The sequence below is a fragment of the Vicia villosa genome, linkage group LG7, assembly GCF_029867415.1.
Source record: "Vicia villosa cultivar HV-30 ecotype Madison, WI linkage group LG7, Vvil1.0, whole genome shotgun sequence".
NCBI lineage: Eukaryota > Viridiplantae > Streptophyta > Magnoliopsida > Fabales > Fabaceae > Vicia > Vicia villosa.
Window position 1 is genome coordinate 111,819,255 of NC_081186.1, and position 20,473 is coordinate 111,839,727.

The 20,473-nt window shown below is 33.7% G+C and overlaps 2 protein-coding genes across 2 annotated transcripts; one reads left to right on the forward strand and one right to left on the reverse strand.

Moving 5' to 3' along the window:
• Window positions 1-8,495: 8,495 nt before the first annotated feature.
• LOC131616549 (hydroquinone glucosyltransferase-like) lies at window positions 8,496-10,251 on the reverse strand. Its single transcript, XM_058887911.1, has one exon. The coding sequence runs from the start codon at window positions 10,051-10,053 to the stop codon at window positions 8,629-8,631; it is 1,425 nt and encodes a 474-aa protein (XP_058743894.1). The 5' UTR covers window positions 10,054-10,251; the 3' UTR covers window positions 8,496-8,628.
• A 6,744-nt stretch (window positions 10,252-16,995) lies between these two features.
• LOC131618290 (UDP-glycosyltransferase 72B1-like) lies at window positions 16,996-18,707 on the forward strand. The gene has a single exon (XM_058889545.1). It carries the CDS (start codon window positions 17,079-17,081, stop codon window positions 18,504-18,506), a length of 1,428 nt encoding a protein of 475 aa, XP_058745528.1. The 5' UTR covers window positions 16,996-17,078; the 3' UTR covers window positions 18,507-18,707.
• The last annotated feature ends 1,766 nt before the right edge of the window (window positions 18,708-20,473 follow it).

Genomic DNA, 20,473 nt, shown 5'->3' on the forward strand with positions numbered 1-20,473 from the left:
TATTGTTATAAATAATCATGAGTAATGAATATTTAATCTTTTGTCTCATAAACTTCTGCTGAATGTTAATCAATTTCTTTATTATGTATTTTCTCCGGTAATTGGTGGAAATAGTCTAGGCTAGCTAGGCTAGGTTTTAGAAGGTCCGAGTCTGACTTACGATAAACTTAGAAGGCGGTATGTCCTATGACCTATCATAGACTCAGTTTTTTTGGCATGATCTGAACTTTTTAAAAACATGGCCTCGCCTGAAAGCCTATTTAAAAGTTTGTATCTCATTAAAGTTTTCAATTAATCCATTTTACTTAAGACGCCTTATAGGTCGATATATATGCATATATATATAAGTCAACCTATTTAGCCTTTGTTCTAATATATATGCATACATGGGCTTACTTATTTAACATTTTTTCTAATATATATGCACACATGAGCCAACCTATTTAGCATATCTCTAATATATATGAAAATACAGGCCGACCTATAAGGTTTCATAGGCTTTTTTTAATAGCTTAAGCCTGACCTATTTAATAAAATAGACTTTTAAAAAAGCATAAGTCTGACCTCTCTATTAAATAGGTCTGGCTGGCCTCTCTATAAAATAGACTTTTAAAAAAGCATAAGTATGACCTCTCTAATATATATATTTGAGAAATTTATACCTTGTACAATCATATTATATTACTTTGATTTCTCTCTTGTTAAATTCAGGAAGAATTTAACATTAAAACATTTTTATATGGTTGTCCAAAATTGAATTTTAACACATCAAAGTGTTAATTTGTTCTTGATTAATTTCATAAAAATTTAATATTCAAGCATCTTTAAAGGATTACACGAAGAATAGTTTTTCTTGATCATTGTTTGTGGATATAGTTTGTGATATGGTTTTTGTAGAACTAAACTTTAATATTAAATTATCTCCAAAGGATTATTCAAAGAGTTGATTTTAACCGATTATTGTGTTTATCAATAATGGATGAATTCCAGAAGAATTCAACATTCAAGCATCCTTAAAAGGTTGCATCTATAATATTAACAAATCCCAGAAGGATAACATCTATAATATTAACGAATTCCATAAAGATTGCATCAATTATGTTAAAAATTAGCAAAATAATTACATTAATAATATTACTCAATTCCTGAAATTGCATCAAAAATAGTAAAGTATCCCAGAGGAATTTCACAAATGCGTAAATTGTTTTATCTTTATTCTTGTTTGAAGATATGTAGTATAGTTCTTGAAAAACAGATAAAAAATTACATCATCCCTGAAAGATTGTTTAAAAAAGCAATTTTTAATCATTTGTTATATCGTTCACTAAAAACTATATAGTTCACTAAAGGATTGCCCATATAATATATTTTTTATCGTCTATGGCGATTGAGCCACTGTTTCTGAAGAACTAATATTTTAATATCAAGATCTTTGAAGGATTATAATTTTTTTTTATCTTTGTTGATAGAGAATTCTAGTTGAGTTTTATAAGAACCATGTCATTGGACTATGATTGAAGTTTATAAGATCAGTTTAATATGCTACTGAGTAGCAAAATTAAGAATATATTTTCAACAATATCTTGAAAGATTACTCAGAATTGTGATTCCGTTTTTTATTGTTCATAAAATATTAAAGGTCACATTTTTTTGGAACAAAACTAAACCTTGATTAATTCAAAAAACCATCAATTACAAGGCGATCACTCGGATCCAGTCCTCAAAATGACAGATAAACACTAAGAACACGTAAACCAACTTAACTTTGTTATGTGCTCTTTTAGCCTATTGTTATCCCAGCCTCTATACACTATCATATCTATTATGTTTCTTCCTATATTGTTTTTGTCCCCTTTGTTATCAAAGACTCTATTATCTCTATACTTCCAAACACCGTAAATTGTTTTTGTGGCAGCAAGCTTGAGTAGGGTTGCTCTCCACCCCATTTCTTTACTTTCCTTCACAAGCCATTGTATTTCATCTTTCCAATTTGTAGGCTCATGTTTAACTTGTATCCAATCCAACACAAGGCCTCGGATCTCTTTAAACTCCAAGCAGTCATAGAAGATGTGATTCAAGTCCTCAACTTTTCCACACATACAACAACTATTATTATCTAACAGCCCAAATTTATGCAGTCTTGCCTTAGTAGCCAGTTTCCCAAGGCAAGCAAGCCAAAGAGCAAGCAAAGATCTTGACCTTGCTACATTCCCGTACATCAAGTTTCTCCAAATTACCTTTGATTTATCATTGATTAATTCCTCATATACTTTCTTCATATGGAATTTCTTAGTGCTCATCATATGATCTCACACAGCCCGGATGTTGTTGATATTCTCCCTTTGCTTCAAAATATTTTTCAAAACCACGAGCTACTTTCTTTAGCCTTAACCTCCATTAAGTTTATTTTATTGAAATAATAAGTGGATCCACTTAACCCAGAGGCTGTTAGTTTTTTGGCTTAAATTCCACAAGTGTTTCATCATTGTAGCCTTGTTCCAAACTCCAAGATTTATAATACTCCGACCCTCTTGTTTCCTAGGCTTGCAAACATCCTTCCAAACCACAGGGATTTTCCTCCAAATAGCCTCCCACCCATCCATAAGAAGGATTTACAGATAGCATCAATCTTTTTTATCACACATTTAGGTATGGGGAATCACATCATCCAATAGTTGGACATTGCAAATGAAATACTCTTGATGAGTTGTAATCTTCCAGCAAAGCTCAAAAGTTTTTTGCTCCAATGTTTGGTTCTACCTGCAATTATGTCAAGGCACATGTAGTGTTTAATTGAGAGATTTTTTCTTGTGAGTCAGACTCCTAGGTACCTGAAAGGAAGGGTACCTTCTAGGAAAGAAGTTAATCTTTGGATGTTCCTCTTTGTGCATTCATCCGCTCCATTAAAATAGATCCTACATTTGGTTGGATTCATCTTCAAGCCAGTAGAACTAGTAAAACAGTTGAAGGTTTGCATCATAATTTCCACTTAGCCATAGTCCACTCTAGAGAACATTAGCAAGTCATCTGCAAAAGTGAGATGGGTAATCCTCATCTTCTCACACTTGGCATGGTGATTAAAGTTAGGGATTTCTTGCATCTTACACATGATTAAAGGGATATGCGATCCCCTTGCCTTATTCTCCCTCTTTGCCTACGTAATCCCAGAGTGACTCCCATTAATGCAAAACCTGTATGAACAGATGAAATAGCAGTCATAATCCATCTGGAGAATTTGTGAGGGATACCAATTTCCTGGAGAATACTCTATAATGCATACCAATCCACCATATCACAGGCTTTATGTAGACCTAGCTGCATCATATATCAGGGTGTTCCATTTTTTCTTTTGTAGCCCTTGATCAGTTCATATGACAGCAGAATATGATTATGTATTTGCTTCCTAGGAACAAATGTGGCTTGACAATTGCTTATGATACTTCCAAGCACTTTTCTCAATCTAGTAGTTAAGACCTTGGAGACAATCTGATAGATTGTAGTACACACTAAAATAGGTTTGAAATCCTTTATGTATTTAGCATCTTCAGTCTTGGGAATAAGAGAAACAATAATGCAGTTGAAAGCCTTGAATAATCTTTCATACCCAAAGAATTCCAAAATAATTATTATCACATCTACCTTCGCGACCTCCCAGATGGCTTTAAAAAAATTGGCTCTAAATCCATCCAGCCCTGGGGATTTCAAGTCACCAATGTCTTTAAGAGCAACAAAGATTTCCTTCTCACTAACAGGTGCGATCAAGCTGTCTCTTTGAATCTTGTACAGTTTGTTACCCTTCCTCATAGCCACAACATCAATGTGTTTCAATTTTTCTTCTCTCTTCCATATAAAATTCTCATAGTACCTCATAACTTCATCCTCTATATCCTTTTGACTTGATATAGTGGTTACATCATCCTCATGCAAAATATTCATAATTTTGATCTGCTACTTAGCTTTAATAGAGGCATGGTAATATAAGTTATTTCCATCCCCTAGTTTTAGCCACTCAAGCTTTATCCTTTGCCTAAGTATGTCCTCCTCAATCTCATTCCATCTTATCAGCTCCTAAATACATTTCTTAACTCCTTCAATTCTATTTTTGTTCATCGTGTCAAACACTAGAGCTTGTTGGGCTTCATCAAGATATGATCGTGCTTTGACAGTATTCTGCTTAACATAAGCCAGGGGTTTGCTAAGCTTCTTCATCACAGGTTGGAGCCTTTTTAATTTATCCCAAAGCACAAACATATGCCTCCCCTCTACAGGTTCTCTCCAGCTTCTTCATAACCTGTTACATTAACAACACATTTGATAAACTTGAAGTTGGTTTTAAGATGAACATGTTTCTGGCCCTTCAAGTACAACAGGGCATGGTCTGAGACATTGGGGGGGGGGGGGGGAGGTAACATATGCAAGGAAGTATCAAGTTGGGCTTGAAATCATTTAACATTCCCCAAAACCCTATCAATTCTAGAGTATATTATTCCTTCAGTGTGTTTGTTTGACCAAATAAAATAGTCTCCTACAATAGCCATATCAAATAATCATACTCTGTCCATCATATTTTGAAGGTCATATATTAGATTATACTATATTCTTATAAGTGAACAAACTATTTAAGATTTTTTTAAGTTTGATTTAATTAATAAAAAAAATACATTTTTTTGATTATGACTTTTACTTTCTCTTTTTGGTGTTAAGATTATAATTTTTACTATTATAATATAAATTATAGTGAGTAATTTGGCCTTATAATGATGTATAATTTTAAACACAATAAATTTTAATACAATCAAATTGAATATTATTTAACGATTTTATTAAAAGAGAGTAAATAAATGTATAATTATTTATTTATCCGTTATTTTTTTATAACAGGATTTCTCATCATATTTCTCATCATCCTTGCATGAGAAGGAAATGTTGAGACTTATGTGGAAGTCTTGGATGCCATCGAAAGTCAAAAATTTTGGGTGGAAATTAATCAAGGAAAAAATTGCAACAAGAGACCAGCTTGTGAAAAGATGAATTATTGAAAACAATGAAGAAAGTTTTTGTGCTTTTGGTTGTTTGCGGGTAGAAGACAGTTACCTTTTGTTCCTGAATTGTGTCAAGATAAAAGGTTTGTGGGATAAGATTCAACTATGGCTTGGGATTGAAGTCTTAGATGGTTCAACGTGCTGCCATTTTAAGTATATGGTGGATGGATTGAAAAAACTGTGCTCACCAAGGAGAGCAGAAGTTATTTGGATGGCAACTTATTGGTGTATATATACAATGGGTGGTAAACATGGAGGAAATTCTGCATAATGTAAAAGATGTTTTCATGATGGTGGTTAGCAATTGGTAACAAACAAAAAGTAACATGTAATTTTTATAAATGGAATCATTGGCCAGTAGATTTTATGTAAATAGTTAAAGTGATAGGAAATTTCCTATCAAAGCTATGAAATTAGGATTTTCTACACTAAAAGGGGAAGAACATTAAAATTGACTAAATAAAATAAAGGAAAAAAAATTCATTTGATTCTTGATACCTAATGTCTCAATGAGACTACAATATATAGTACTTCTAATGATAATAAACTTAAAGGCTCAAACACTACTAAAAGCCTAATTCAACCAAACATTCAAAATAAAATAACAACTAACATTATATTACTAATTAAAATATCTAATTGCACCTCCTATCATTGCCGCCCGGTTCACATTGAACCTTGTCCTCAAGTTTCTAAAATTACTCCCGGATCCCACCTCTTAAACTGAGACAATTTAATCATTACAACTTGAGCCACTAAAAACATTTCTCTCCAAAGATATGTGTCAATGTTGTTTCTAAAAGTTGAGTTTGAAATTTGTACAAACTTCAACAAAAGCCAAATTCAGTATAGACCTTCAAATATTTTTCTTTGAAACCATTTCCTCATGCTTTCAAAGTCATGTGCAACTGGATCATTACCACCAGGGACATCAAAGTATGTCTTGTACCATGTAAACGTGGATGGAGGGGCACCAGGAGTCAATTCTACCCATTATGCATTTTCATTCTCTTCATTGTAATATTTTAAAAACTCACTTTGAAGTCCAACCTGGTAGGTCCATAATGTTGTTAAAAGATCTATATGCCCATTTTCAAATCCAGTGATCTTGACTGTACTAGCTGAAACGTTTATTCTGGTTGAATACCAAAGATAGTCAGATTGATCTTTTGTTACATTTAAGTGCTCCCATATATCTTCTGCAGTGAAACTACTCTTACTCCATATATTTATTGGCTCTTTCGTAGTCATTCATGACTTAGAGATATTGGAGATGCTATTGTGGTGCACCAATTGTTGGGCTGGCAAAAAAAATATATGCAGATGGCAACCAATCAGACTCTACAAGTTTGACTGAAGTTTGTGCTCCAACCTTAGCAATATTGAGAGCCACATTCCTACAATCTGGAAACATGCTCACAGACCATGGTGGTATAATGTATGTTTTACCATGAAAGGTCCAAGCAACTCTAAATTCAGTGATGCTGCAATGCACACTTTCAGTCAAAATTGCTTCCAATTCTTGTAAGAGGGCAGTGTTCATATAAATGGGTGTTAGAGGTATTTTAACAAATAACTTGTGAGCAAAAGTTGAAATCAGAGTGTTAGCATATCTATTTAGTTCAGTATTTCTACAACCAAAAGTATGTGCAACACTAAGAATGGGAATCTTAGAAAAACAAAAACCCAATAGATTTAAAAATATATTAGCAACAATGCATTCATCTCTAGTTATATCTTTCCACAATTTTGTCAACATTTCAGGATCAAATGAGATTTCAGAATTAAGGATGGTAAGCAATTGATATATAACTGAGATCCTTAGTGAAGGTTGTTGAGAATCGCCATAATTGTTTACCTTAAAAGGAGGTTATTGAGGAGCGACGGAATTATTGATGTCAAAATTAAGATCTGGTTGCTTTAGAGAAATCATGAAATCCACACTACTGTAAAAATATTTATCCTTGAAATGAGGCTTGATGAGAGGAATCATTTCATTGATTTTAGTTGTGGTCGGAGGTGCTACTGGAGAAAGCAATTGAATATGTCGCTGCTTCAAAGTGGGTGTCGGGTTATTGCAGTTTCGAGTCCAATCGGCGATTCTCCTTAACTTGTCAGAACGAGAGATTTTATTTCTTGAATTGGGATATGGGGGTTTTGGTAGAATCTCCTTAAAACCCCAATCCTTGACACGAGGCTCAATCATGGAAGTTGTGAGAGATGCATATGTTGAAACGCAAACAAGATTTGAAGATATCTTGTGAGAATGAAGTTGAATGTTCTTCTGCTTTAAGATGGGTGAAAGGTATAAATGAATTCCAATGTCCTCAGTGGGAGAAACACGGGCATCAAGTATTAGAGGTTTATCTTCAAACTTCAACATTAACTCATAAGTTTCTTCTGTTTCTTTCATTTCTTCTTCAGTTTCTTTTGCAACTAAAGTTCCATCCAAGGTGTCACCTTTAAGAGATTTGCTGCACAAATCCAATGATGATTCTTCTAGGTCTTCTTCAACAACAGTTTCAGATATTGGATCCATGGATGCCATTGATTCATAAATTGGTTCAATTTCCTCATTCATTACTGGAAAAATTTCTCTCCATTCGGGTTTAAAATGCCATAACAATGCTGTTGTAAATAACTCCCGATTATATCTACGATGAACACGAGACCACCATATCCACCATTTGAAAGCAGAGTCTCTCAATGCTCCAACAACTTTTAAAACCTTAAATGATTTGAGTGTTTCATGCTCCTTGAAAAATTTCTCCAAACATAGAATCCACCAATAGACATCTTCTTCCCCATCAAACAATAATATCGTCATGACTTTAAGCGGAAGTGAGATAAAAAATGACAGCATCAATTGATAGGAAGTTTCCTATCAAAGCTATGAAATTAGAGTTTTCTACACTAAAAGGGGAAGAACATTAAAATTGACTAAATAAAATAAAGGAAAATCAAAAACCTTTTCATTTGATTCTTGATACCTAATGTCTCAATGAGACTACAATATATAGTACTTCTAATGATAATAAACTTAAAGGCTCAAACACTACTAAAAACCCAATTCAACCAAACATTTAAAATAAAATAACAACTAACATTATATTACTAAGTAAAATATCTAATTGCTCCTCCTATCATTAAAGGCCGGCTGAGTAGGATTTTGACAAAATATTATCTATTGCCTTGTAATGTTCTGAGTAGGATTTTGGCGAAACATTATCTATTGCCTTGTAATGTTTTGAGTACGATTTGTACTCTGCTATATATCATTGATTATAAAAATAAAAATAAAACTCTAATACCACAATAACTCTAAAACTCTAGACAGCTAAAGATTATTCACAATTATAGTTTTAACAAATACATATTACAATGGAGAAAAGAGAGTAAAAAGAATTACATTAAGATCGCCTATTTATAGAGAAGTACTAAAGAAGAAGAAAATAAATAAAGAAAATTATTTCTTATTTTATTATTGATCAAATAACTCATAGATATTCAATACTGACCTGGATTCTACTTAAAATATTCTCATACTAAACTAGATTACAAAGGGACAATAAACTGAAAGGAAACTTCAATTTAACATTGCTACACCTTTCCATTTGTGAGCCAATTCATATATTTGTTTTCCCGAAGACCCATTTTCCTTTAGAGCATTCTCAGCAGCCTCTTTGAAATCCATCATATTACCACGAACTTTCTTTCCTTCCTCACCTTCCATCAACCTCATCACAACACTTGCAATTTCCTCCCTTTCAATCAACCCATCCTCACCAACATTTACTCTAATACCAACCTTAACCTCTTCACTAACAAAAATAGCATTCATCTTTTGCTCTGCATAAAGTGGCCATGCAATCAAAGGCACACCATTCACCATACTCTCAAGAATTGAGTTCCAACCACAATGACTTACAAACCCTCCAATTGAGACATGGCTCAAAACTTGTGCTTGTGGAGCCCAATATGGAACCACTAAACCTCTCCCTTTAGTCCTCTCCACAAAACCATTTGGTAGAAAATCAAATGGATCAACATTACTACTAGCAATAAAATTTAAATCATTTTCAACTTTATCATTTGGACACCTCAAAACCCACAAGAATCTTTGTTCACTCATTTCCAAACCAAAAGCAAGTTCATTTGTTTGAGCACTAGTATGAGTTCCACCGCTACCAAAACAAACAAACACAACACTTCCATGTGGCTGCTCATCCAACCATTTAAAACTAACTTCAAATTCAGATTCATTATGAATAGTGTCTTGGTTCACCATCGGTCCAACCGGATAAACCACCTGTTCACTCTTTTGTAAAAACATGAAAGCCTCAGGTTCAAGCTCAAAGAAACTATTCACTATTATTCCCTTAGCCAGTTTGTATCTTTTCAAGTGACGGAGGAAACATCCGTAAGCTTCATTGGTTCGATCTTGAACCGGAGTTGGTAGATCTTTACCATGAACCGTGTAACAACCAGGAATATTAAGCGGTTCAGGGACATCGCTAAACTCGCACTGAAACTTTTGGTCGAGTTGGGGAAGATAAAAGGCCAAAGACAAGCTATTTGCGGTGGTGGGGAAGAAGATATACGAAGGGATATCGAGTTCGGAAGCGGTGTCAATAGCGTCGGTGCTAAAGAGGTCGACGATGAGGGTGGAGAGACGGTGGGAAGTCATGAGAGAGAGTAGGGTTTGATGGAGAGAAGGGAGAGAGCGGAGGATGGTGATAGTCATGAGTGGTTCAGGTCTGGTGTTGGGAGGGAGGTCGGAGAGGGTGACAGGAGGGAGAAAGATGTGGGAAATGGAAGGTGGAAGGGAGGAGAGTACGGTGGTTTGAGCCTTGGAGGGTGGACTATCGGAAGGGATGATGAAAGTGACGGGGAGGTTGTGGTGGTTGGTGAGTCGTTTTGCGAATTCAGTCATTGGAATGAGATGTCCCATTCCTGGACTTGAAACCATGGCTATTAGAGGTGGTAGTTTTTGCTCTCGTTGGTGCTCCATTGAAGATAAAAGATACTGATATGAGTATTGAGTAGTGAATGGAGTATAGAATGAAAGATTTTAACAAGAATAAGCAAGAGCTATTATTGTGGCGGTGGGAGTGAAATTTCACTGTCAGCTATAGATTTTGCCATCAACCACCACCAAATAGCAGAGATATGAAATAATTGTAGTTATTTAATGGTGTGTCTGTTGTCTTACATGCACGAAGACGCGTTTTAACCTCATCTACCGGTTTTTACGTACCTAATAGTCAGTATGGGTACAAATGGATTGGAGTGGTTAATATAAGGACAACGTGTGTGGTGTAAGGATTGTTTGCATTCTCTATAGTCTATACCATTTGCTTACCTAATGTATTCAAAAGAGAGTCGAATAAATTAAATTAACTAAAGTGGAAATGAACTTTTGAATTCATTCATAAATAAAAAGTTTTGCCTTAAATATATTTATAGGTGAATTCTTATCTACCCAACTCAAAAAGTTGGGTAAGGCTACCTCCTTTGCAAAATGCTTTGAAAACAACAAACAGTATTTTAATAAATAATTAAATGTGTTAAATGAGATGGAATCATGTGATTGGTTGGAGGTAGAGTACCCAATTTTTTGTGATGGGTAGAGAAGTTGTCCCCATATTTATAAGTTATAATCTCCTATTTTTGGTAGGTTTAACTTTGTAGTTTTTTATTTTTGAATTTAGAATTTTTTCCTTCTTTTAATGATTTTTGTGACTCTTTTACATTTACTTTTTCACATGTGACATTCTCAAAGAAGCAGACGCTCAAAGAAGCTTTCTCGGAGCTGTTTCTTTTGGCCGATTTTCCGTACGCAACTATGGCAGACGCTAGTGGCTGGACTGACCGGGGCTGGACCTGGAACCTCCCAATTTTCATGGGGCAAGGGGTTGATCAGGAACACGACTTATATCATTACTTTGAGGAAGTTGTGAAGAATATTATGTCGGAGGAAGACACGGAGGATATCTATGTTTGGTTGAAGGATTCTGCGGCTGTTTTCTCGTTAAAATCTTGTTTTCATCACTTCAATAAATCGTTTTCCTTCTCCTGCATAACTCCCCCTGTGTTGATTGCAATAAATTATATTTGGAAGATAAAAGTCCCACCAAAGATTCAATTATTTGGTTGGAGATTCTTGATTAATAGGCTGCCTATCAAGAATCTATTATTTAAGAGGGGCATTTTGCCGGATGTGAATCATCTCCGTTGTGTTTTTTGTACCATGGACGAGGAGTCTCTATCTCACCTTTGTGGTTCTTGTCTTATAACAAGAGAAGTTTGGAGGAAAGTGTATATTTGGATTGGTGATTTCGAGGAGATAAATCTTGAGAATTTCCAAAGGTTTTTTCTTTCTTTTGAGAAAGTGAGGTGCTTAGATAGAAGATTAATCATATCGGTGATTTGGTTGTCAACGGTTTGAGCTCTTTGGTTAAACTGTAACTCCGTCATTTTCAAGAATGCTTCCTTCCTGTTTGAAGATTATTTGTCGGCGATAATCCTTAACGTTGGAAATTGGTTGAGATCTTCTTGTAACCTTAGCAATAGCAACTTTTATGCATGGCATACTCTTCCTCTATTAAGTTTTAAGAGGTAGAGGGTTCCCGTTTTGCCATTGTAATCAGATGGAGTATCCCTTATACTCCCTTTATTGAATTCCATTGTCTATTAAAAAAAAAACATATGACATTTTCATTTAATACATAATATATATTACTTTGGCACTAAGTAATATTGACAATTTAAATTGTTTTTAACTTTTTAATATAATTTTAAAAAACTTTAACTGAATTATTCTATATTTTAAATATTTCTCTTTTTTTAAAGATTTTACAAAAGATCCTCTTCTTCGTCTCATATAAGCCCTATATATAACTCATAAGTTTGATTTCTTCTTCTTCATCATTGTTATTCAACTTTGTCACAACATTCAACTTCTTCCGCGAGAAACAGATCTCGCCCTTTTAAGTACGAATGTAAATGTTGTCTTTATGCTTCATTGATGAGTGATGACGTATAGATTTTTGCGAACCCATGTCTCAGTTTTTATGGTTGTGGAATGTTTAAGGTAGATTTTCATTTACGCATAGTTTGATCTTGTCTTGTTTTACCCAACTCACGCTTTTACTAATCTTCTTTGATCTTCATTGATGTTTCCAGCTGCAAGGATATAAGAAATGTAGTCATTTTGTTTGGTTGGATGAAGAAATGAATCATATATTAAAGTAATTGATATCCTCATTACTTCAAAATTTAAATGAAGAGAAGTAAAAGGTTAATCATACCAAAGTAAAAGATGAAGAATATTAATTGATGTCAAGAATAAGAAGTGGAATATATATTTTATCAATATTCTTGTTCTTGACATTAAATATTACTAATTTGGAGGAAGATGAATATATGGAGGATCAACTAAAGGATATAAGGGATGCACAAATTTTACACGATTGTTGGTGGTATTAAAGTTATTCAATTTGAAGGTAAAAAATGTATTTTCGGATAAAAGTTTCACGAAATTACTTGAATAGCTAAAGCAAATATTACCATAAGATAACAAATTGTCGAATCGTTGCTATGAGGCCAAGAATATATTGTATCAAATGGGTCTGGAGTATATCAAAATACATGTTTTCCCTAATGATTGCATATTATACAGGAAAGAGTATGAAGACTTGCATCAATGTATGAAATGTGGTGTGTCGCGTTACAAGCTGAAGGCCAATAATGGTGATGACAATGACGACGATAATGTTAGAAGGAAGCATCCTCTTGCTAAAGTGTTATGGTAATTTCCAATAATTTCACGATTTAAGAGACTTTTTGCTAATTCGAATGACGCAAAGAATCTTAGATTGCATGCAGATGAAAGGACTCGTGATTGAAACATTCTCCATGTAGATGATTCGTTGCAACGGGAGAAAATTTATTCATTGTTTTCGGATTTTGGAGTTAAGCCAAGAAACCTTAGGCCTGGGCTTACCACCGATGGAATGAAACCCTTTGGTAATCTGAGCACTAGTCATTCTTCGTGGCCTATTCTTCTCACTATTTACAAAATATCTCCTTGGTTATGCATGAAGCGCAACTACCGCGTTTTATGGTGTCGTTGATGAGATTTGGGAGATTGATTATGTTATTTTTAAAGTGAATTTATTTAAATGCAAGTGGGTTCTCAATAATAGTAATGGTGTACACATTGATAACTTAGGATTCACTCGGGTCGACCTTGGTAAGGCATCTTTTATGACCGAACCATTCACCATGGCTTTTCAAGTAAAACAAGTTTTCTATGTTACCGACCCATCGGATATATCGGGGAAATGGTCAATCGTTCTCCAAGGAAAACACATCCCTCTTAGTGATGAAAGTCTTGATATTCCGTCCATACCTTCTTACACAACACAAGTTCCTACCTCATATGATGAAGTTGACGGAGATGATGTCCATGCTATTTGAATCGATCATGAAGAAGGCATTTGAGAAAATTAACAAGTACGTAATTTATTCTTTATTCATGATATATTCATGTATGTTATAGTTTCCAAGTATTTTTACTAACAAGTATAATTATTTGAAATTATAGGTCTTTAGAGTCAAGACTCCAAGAGACAAGACACCAAGAGATAAGACACCAAAACATCAAGTTACAATTATGTGATGTTATGTAATGTGTAAACTGTAGATTGTTTATTCTGATAAATTGTAGGATGTTTGTTATGGTACAATTGAATATGATTTAATTATTAGATATTATGACTATGATACAATTAATGTTATTCAGATAATTTTATCACAACTTGAGTTTTATTTTCTGTTGTGATATGGTGAACAATAATACATGTTAAAAAATGAGATTAATTATAAAAGCAGGATAATATTTGTTGATTATGCAGAAAATTTAACAATGGGTATAGTCATAACCGTTATAATATCTTGTGCGCAGCCCAAAAAAAATCAAAACGGCTCAGCTGGGAATCAAACCCGGGACCATTAATGACCAGGCTTGGGAATGGAGTACTTGGGTTTCTTATATTAGACATGTCTAGAGAGCAAACACAAACAACAAAAAATAATAAGGAAAAAGATTGGTATCTTATAAGTTTCTAGGTTCTGAAGAATGGAGAAGCAAGATCATCAAAAACCCATGAGATATTTCACTATCGAGAACGAAGATCTAAGATCACATAAAGATGGCAAGAATACGAAAAAATGCAAGGAAAGCATATATTGCTTTAAATCAAGGAAAACAAAAATAATAAATTGGCTACACTCCCTCAATTTATAGACAATTAGAAACACCAAGATCTATAATTGAGAATAAATTGAATATTAAATGGCACAATCAATGGTCTATATATAACCTTAATTATCTAATTACACTCGAGCACCCTAAGGGTGTCGCCTCCCTACCATATGCCACTAGATGTGTGTGGTGGTCTTTCTCGATGCAATGTTTCAGTGATGAGACAATCATTTAGTGCACGGAAAGCATATATTGCTTTAAAGCAAGGAAAACAAAAAGAATAAATTGGCTACACTCCTTTAATTTATAGATAATTAGAAACACCAAGATCTGATAGAGAATAAATAGAATATTAAATGGCACAATCAATGGTCTATATATAACCTCAATTATCTAATGACACTCGAGCACCCTAAGGGTATCGCCTCCCTGCCATATGCCACTAGATGTGTGTGGTGGTCTTTCTCGATGCAATGTTTCAGTGATGAGACAATCATTTAGTGCACGTGTTCCCAAGGCCACTAACTTATGTTCAAATTTCCAATGGATTGTCCTTTTTCCCAAAGAGTTCTTACAAGAAATCCCACACTTCAAAAATGAATCCCACCTTGAGGCTGGTCTTAATACTTCCATAATAAATATTCTAGTTTCATGACTGTAACAAACACTTAGGGGACAGCTCTTTTGGGTTGGCCAAACATCTCAATAAGAACGACTTATCTTGAAGGCTCAACCTAATTTCACGCCCACTAAAGCTGACAAGTAGGTGAACTCTCGTTAAGGATCGTCACCATCCTCGGAGGCCCAACCCAATTCTTAGTGGTGGTGTTATAGAGAAGAAGACAAGTTATCCGTTAAAATTATTTATTTAGTATTGTTATGATCTAGATTGCGTGCTTACATTTCTTTTGCCAAACTAGATCCTATCTTGAATTTGATTTAGAAGAGTAAAGGGTCATATATGCTTATCATATTCTCTTAGAAATTACTATAGGATATTGTGTCTATCAGAGTCAGTCCAATCAACTCGGAGACCCCGTTCTAATTTAAAAAATGGGTTCAAATTTAAGAAAATGAAGCAATTATATTAATTAAAAATATAATTATATATTAATCAAAAATATAATTAATTTTAATTATATTAACTTATGATCAATTTTATTTTTTTATGTATCGAATTTTTATTATAACTTTTTTTTAATCTATTGAATTTTTTACTGTAGCATTTTATTTCATTATTATTAATGAAAAAAATTAAACCTTTTAAATTTTAAGGTCTTTCATAATTTAAAATTTTGTGGTGTAGAACTTGTCGCTTCTGCACATGACCGACTCTGATGCCCGCTAAAAAGAAATTATTTAGACGTCAAGTAATATTGGTCCAAGTGAAACCTCATATATGCTTTGTCAGGGTTGCATGGAGTTCACGAATCAATTTTTTATTACTTATGAGGTGGAAGCTAGTTAATGATATAAGATTTTTAGGAGGTTAAAATAGAAATTAACTACTCTAAAAGTTAAGTTGTTGTTTGAGATTTTTAGATCTCTTGAAATTAATTCTATGTTGAGAGTTTGTTTGACCTTTGAACTCACCCACTTAGAGCATTTAGAAATTTTCATATAAGTAGGTCTTTGAGACAATAACAAAAGATGAACACCAATTGTTAGTTGGTCACTACGATCTAAAGGGGGTTTGACCTATTTGATGTCGAAATTGATTCTTCGAACCGGACTATATCGGTAGTGATAAGAAAAAAAACTGTTGGTTAAGACAAGCTTTTCTTATTAAAAGTGGTATCTTGACTAGACTTCTTGTTACTCTAACACTTTTATGGATATGATAGGATCATTTTTATGCACGAACCGTATTGATGGTATGTCTTTTCTGGCTTGGAGAGTGGTTTGTTTGTGTGGCAAGGTTTTCCAATTATTCTTTGAGTGGTTGATGCATCAAGTTTTCAAGTCATATGTTATTAGTAGGAGGTTTCCACTTATTTATCCTGAGCCGTCTTGTGTGAATATTTATATTTCTTTTAATTTTTTGAACATTTTTATCTATCCACTACAAAAAAAAAATATTTTTTTTTTTTTGAATATTCACACAAAATATCGATTTTTTTAAGAATTAAATTAATTAATAAATAATTAAACATATATTATTAATTAATTGATTAAAAACACAATATTCAATTTTTTATGATAGATAAAAATTGCCAATGTAATTTTTTTTTTAACTTTTCGTGTAAGTCAAAGTTAGACCAATTCAAAATAATCGTCAAACGAAACTGAAATTCTAATAATTTAACTATTATATTTAGTTAATGAATCAAGTTATGTTGCACAAATAATTTTATAACATAAGTAATTCACAAATTAAAAGATCCGGGATTAAAACTTAACCGAATTAAATTTAAAAGTGAAAAATGATAAAAACAAATTTTATAAAAAATAATAATAATTTAATTCTATAACCACTAGTTCAATACAAATCAATAATTTTTTATTTGATTGAGTTGTGAATAAGTTAAAAAGATTTGGTTGTCTGAATAAATCATAGTACTAACTAAAGTGCATGTAAAGTGGGTTACGTGGTTTCCTAGTCATAGTGCATTTATGCTGGATTCTATGCTTTCCCTAGTCATATTCATATACGAATTTAATACATGATTTGTCTCCTTTCGTTCTTGATTCTTAATTTTATTCCATATACTTATAGGTAAATATATACATATACCCTTCACTACTACTATCATTATCTTTTATCTTCAATGGAGCACCAACGAGAACAAGAACTACTACCACCTCTAGTAGTCATGGTTTCTAGTCCAGGAATGGGACATCTCATTCCGATGATTGAATTCGCCAAACGACTCACTAACCGCCACAACCTCCCCGTCACTTTCATCATCCCCTCCGACGCTCCACCCTCCAAGGCTCAAACCACCCTACTCTCCTCCCTTCCACCTGCCATTTCCCACATCTTTCTCCCACCAGTCACCCTCTCCGACCTCCCACCTAACACTAAACTTGACCCACTCATGACACTCACCATCCTCCGCTCTCTCCCTTCTCTCCATCAAACCCTACTCTCTCTCATGACCTCCCATCGTCTATCTGCCTTAGTCGTTGATCTCTTTGGTACCGACGTCTTTGACTTAGCTGCCGAACTCGATATCCCTTCATATATCTTCTTCCCTACCGCAGCTAATAACTTGTCTTTTGGACTTTATCTTCCCCAACTCGACCAAAATATTCGGTCTGAGTTTAGAGATATCTCTGAACCGCTAAACATTCCTGGATGTTTTGCGGTTCAGATAAAAGACTTTCCAGACTCGGCTCAGGATCGAACTGGCGAAGCCTACAAATGTCTTCTCCACCAGATGAAAAGATACAGGATGACTCATGGAATAATAGAGAATAGCTTCTTTGAGCTTGAACCGGAGGCTTTCATGTTTTTACAAAAGAGTGAACCGGTGGTTTATTCGGTTGGACCGTTGGTGAATCAAGACACTATTAATAATGAGTCTGAATTTGAAGTTGGTTTTAAATGGTTGGATGAGCAGCCATGTAGAAGTGTTGTATTTGTTTGTTTTGGGAGTGGTGGAACACATACTAGTGCTCAAACGGATGAACTTGCTTTAGGGTTGGAAATGAGTGAACAAAGATTCTTGTGGGTTTTGAGATGTCCTAAGGATAAAGTTGAAAATGATTCAAATTTTATTGCTAGTAGTAATGTTGACCCATTTGATTTTCTACCAAATGGTTTTGTGGAGAGGACTAAAGGGAGAGGTTTGGTGGTACCATATTGGGCTCCACAAGCTCAAATTTTGAGGCATGTCTCAATTGGAGGGTTTGTAAGTCATTGTGGTTGGAACTCAATTCTTGAGAGTGTGGTGAATGGTGTGCCTTTGATTGCATGGCCACTCTATGCGGAGCAAAAGATGAATGCTGCTTTGGTTAGTGAAGAGATTAAAGTTGGTATTAGAGTAAATATTGGTGAGGATGGGTTGATTGAAAGGGAGGAAATAGCAAGTGTTGTGGTGAGGTTGATGGAAAGTGAGGAAGGGAAGAATCTTCGTAGTAAAGTAATGGATCTCAAAGAGGCAGCTGCTAATGCTCTAAAGGAAAATGGGGCTTCAACAAAAGGAATATGTGAATTGGCTCTCAAATGGAAAGGTGTTACAATGCCAAATTGAAGTTCCCTCTCACTTCACTCTCTTTGTTGTATATAATTGGTTATTTGACTATGATTATGGCTTGTTTAAATCTAGATCATTATATTTTTCTCTTCTCCTTTATGTAAATGTTTACTCTCAGATAAAGACAGAACGGACAAGAACTACTTTTACATCCTCAAGCTAGAAAGAGGATAGGTTACGTCAATAATAAAAATTCAAATAAAACAATTTTTTTTTTGCCTTTTATTCATTTTTCTATTTCTGTCTTTTTCTTACATTTGGTACTTTATTTATTTTAGTTATAATTTTTTTATTTGATTTACTTTAGTTTTATTATTAAATGAAGAATGTTTTAGTCTTGCTTTATATAGTGGTGCTGAATAGACAATGAGAAGTAGGTAGGGATGACCATAGGAGAAGGTTTTCGACACAACATGAATTTTTTATTAACTAAGAAGGGGTGTATTTGTATCTTAACATTTCATCGTTCAAGTTAGTAAAATCAATGAGATAAAATTTATAAATATGTAATGTATCATATCTTGAGCTGACAAAGAGTCACGCTTTTATAAAATGACCGTTAGAACCGTTTTTAGTGGATGCGGCACCAAATGTGAGCGACTCTTAGATGTATCTCAATAGATGAGATGGAGTAGTGCCTAGAATAGTTGAGAAGAGATTACTCATTAATTCAAACTCTCCGACAAAAAGCTTTTTCCTATCATTAACGTGAAAAACACATATCACAATGGTTGATAAAGGGATATCATTACATTTAACCAATCGCTGTAAGGTAGATTGTGATTGTATGTGTGTAGTTTTCAATCACAGTCTAATGTCCGATATAGTAAACTAAAAAGTGCGATAAGTATAACTACGATTGCATTAAACAACCATTGTGAAATTATTTATTTTTTTAATATATATTTTATTTTATAGAATTTCTAATTTTTTAATCTGAATTTTTCTAAATCGTATCATACCAGAAATGACAATACACTTATTTGTGAATCGTATTAGACCAAAAATTATATTACATCAAAGATAAAATTCTACTAAGAATAAAAAATTGTATATTGCATCAAAGCCAAAATGGCACAAAACAACCTACAATTTACACATTATTACATCAAATAATATTATTTTGGTGTCTTGATTTTAAACACTTATAATTCTCAAATAATAATACTTGTTAGTAAATAACCTTAACAGTTATAACTTACAATAAATTATAAATAAAAAAATACTTACATGTTATTTTTTCCATATGTCGTCTTGATGATCGTTACAGATAATATACACATCATCTCTATCAACTTCTTCATTTTCCACCTCTATTTCTTTTTCATGCCTTTGTTACTTTGTTACTTTATTTTTGGTTGGCTATAATTGTTTTTTTATATGTATTTAATTTCTATGACTTTTCACAATTAAATTTCTTTTATTTCAAAGCCTCGATCTTTACAACAGTCACACTAAGATGGAAGAGTAATTGCATATCTCGTTTCTAAAAGCATGTTAAAACCATTCATTTCATAATTACAAGTCATAGATACGATCGATGAAGAACTATATTGAACTCTCAAATTATTACACAAATCGAGGTGTGAGAGGAAGACAGACTAGTTTTAGGGTTTTAAGACTACAAAAAGTTAGGATCTGTTGAACTCTCGAATTATTATACAAATCGAGGTGTGAGAAGAAAACAGACCGGTTTTAGGGTTTTAAGACTACAAGAAGGTAGATGAAATTCCTAACACGACACTTTAGCTAGTTTAGTTGCTACCATTGCAAATCACTCTATGTTGGGGATCCTCACTGATGACGGGAGTTCATGCAATCTAATGTACCTAAAAATCCTCATTGACGTTAGGCTTAAGCAAGCTAAATCTAAAGCCTTGCGAGGGAAAAAGACTCCTAGTGACTCTATCCCATCGAGTCTTACCATACATTCACCCAATATCTTCATCTCTGCTATATTTATT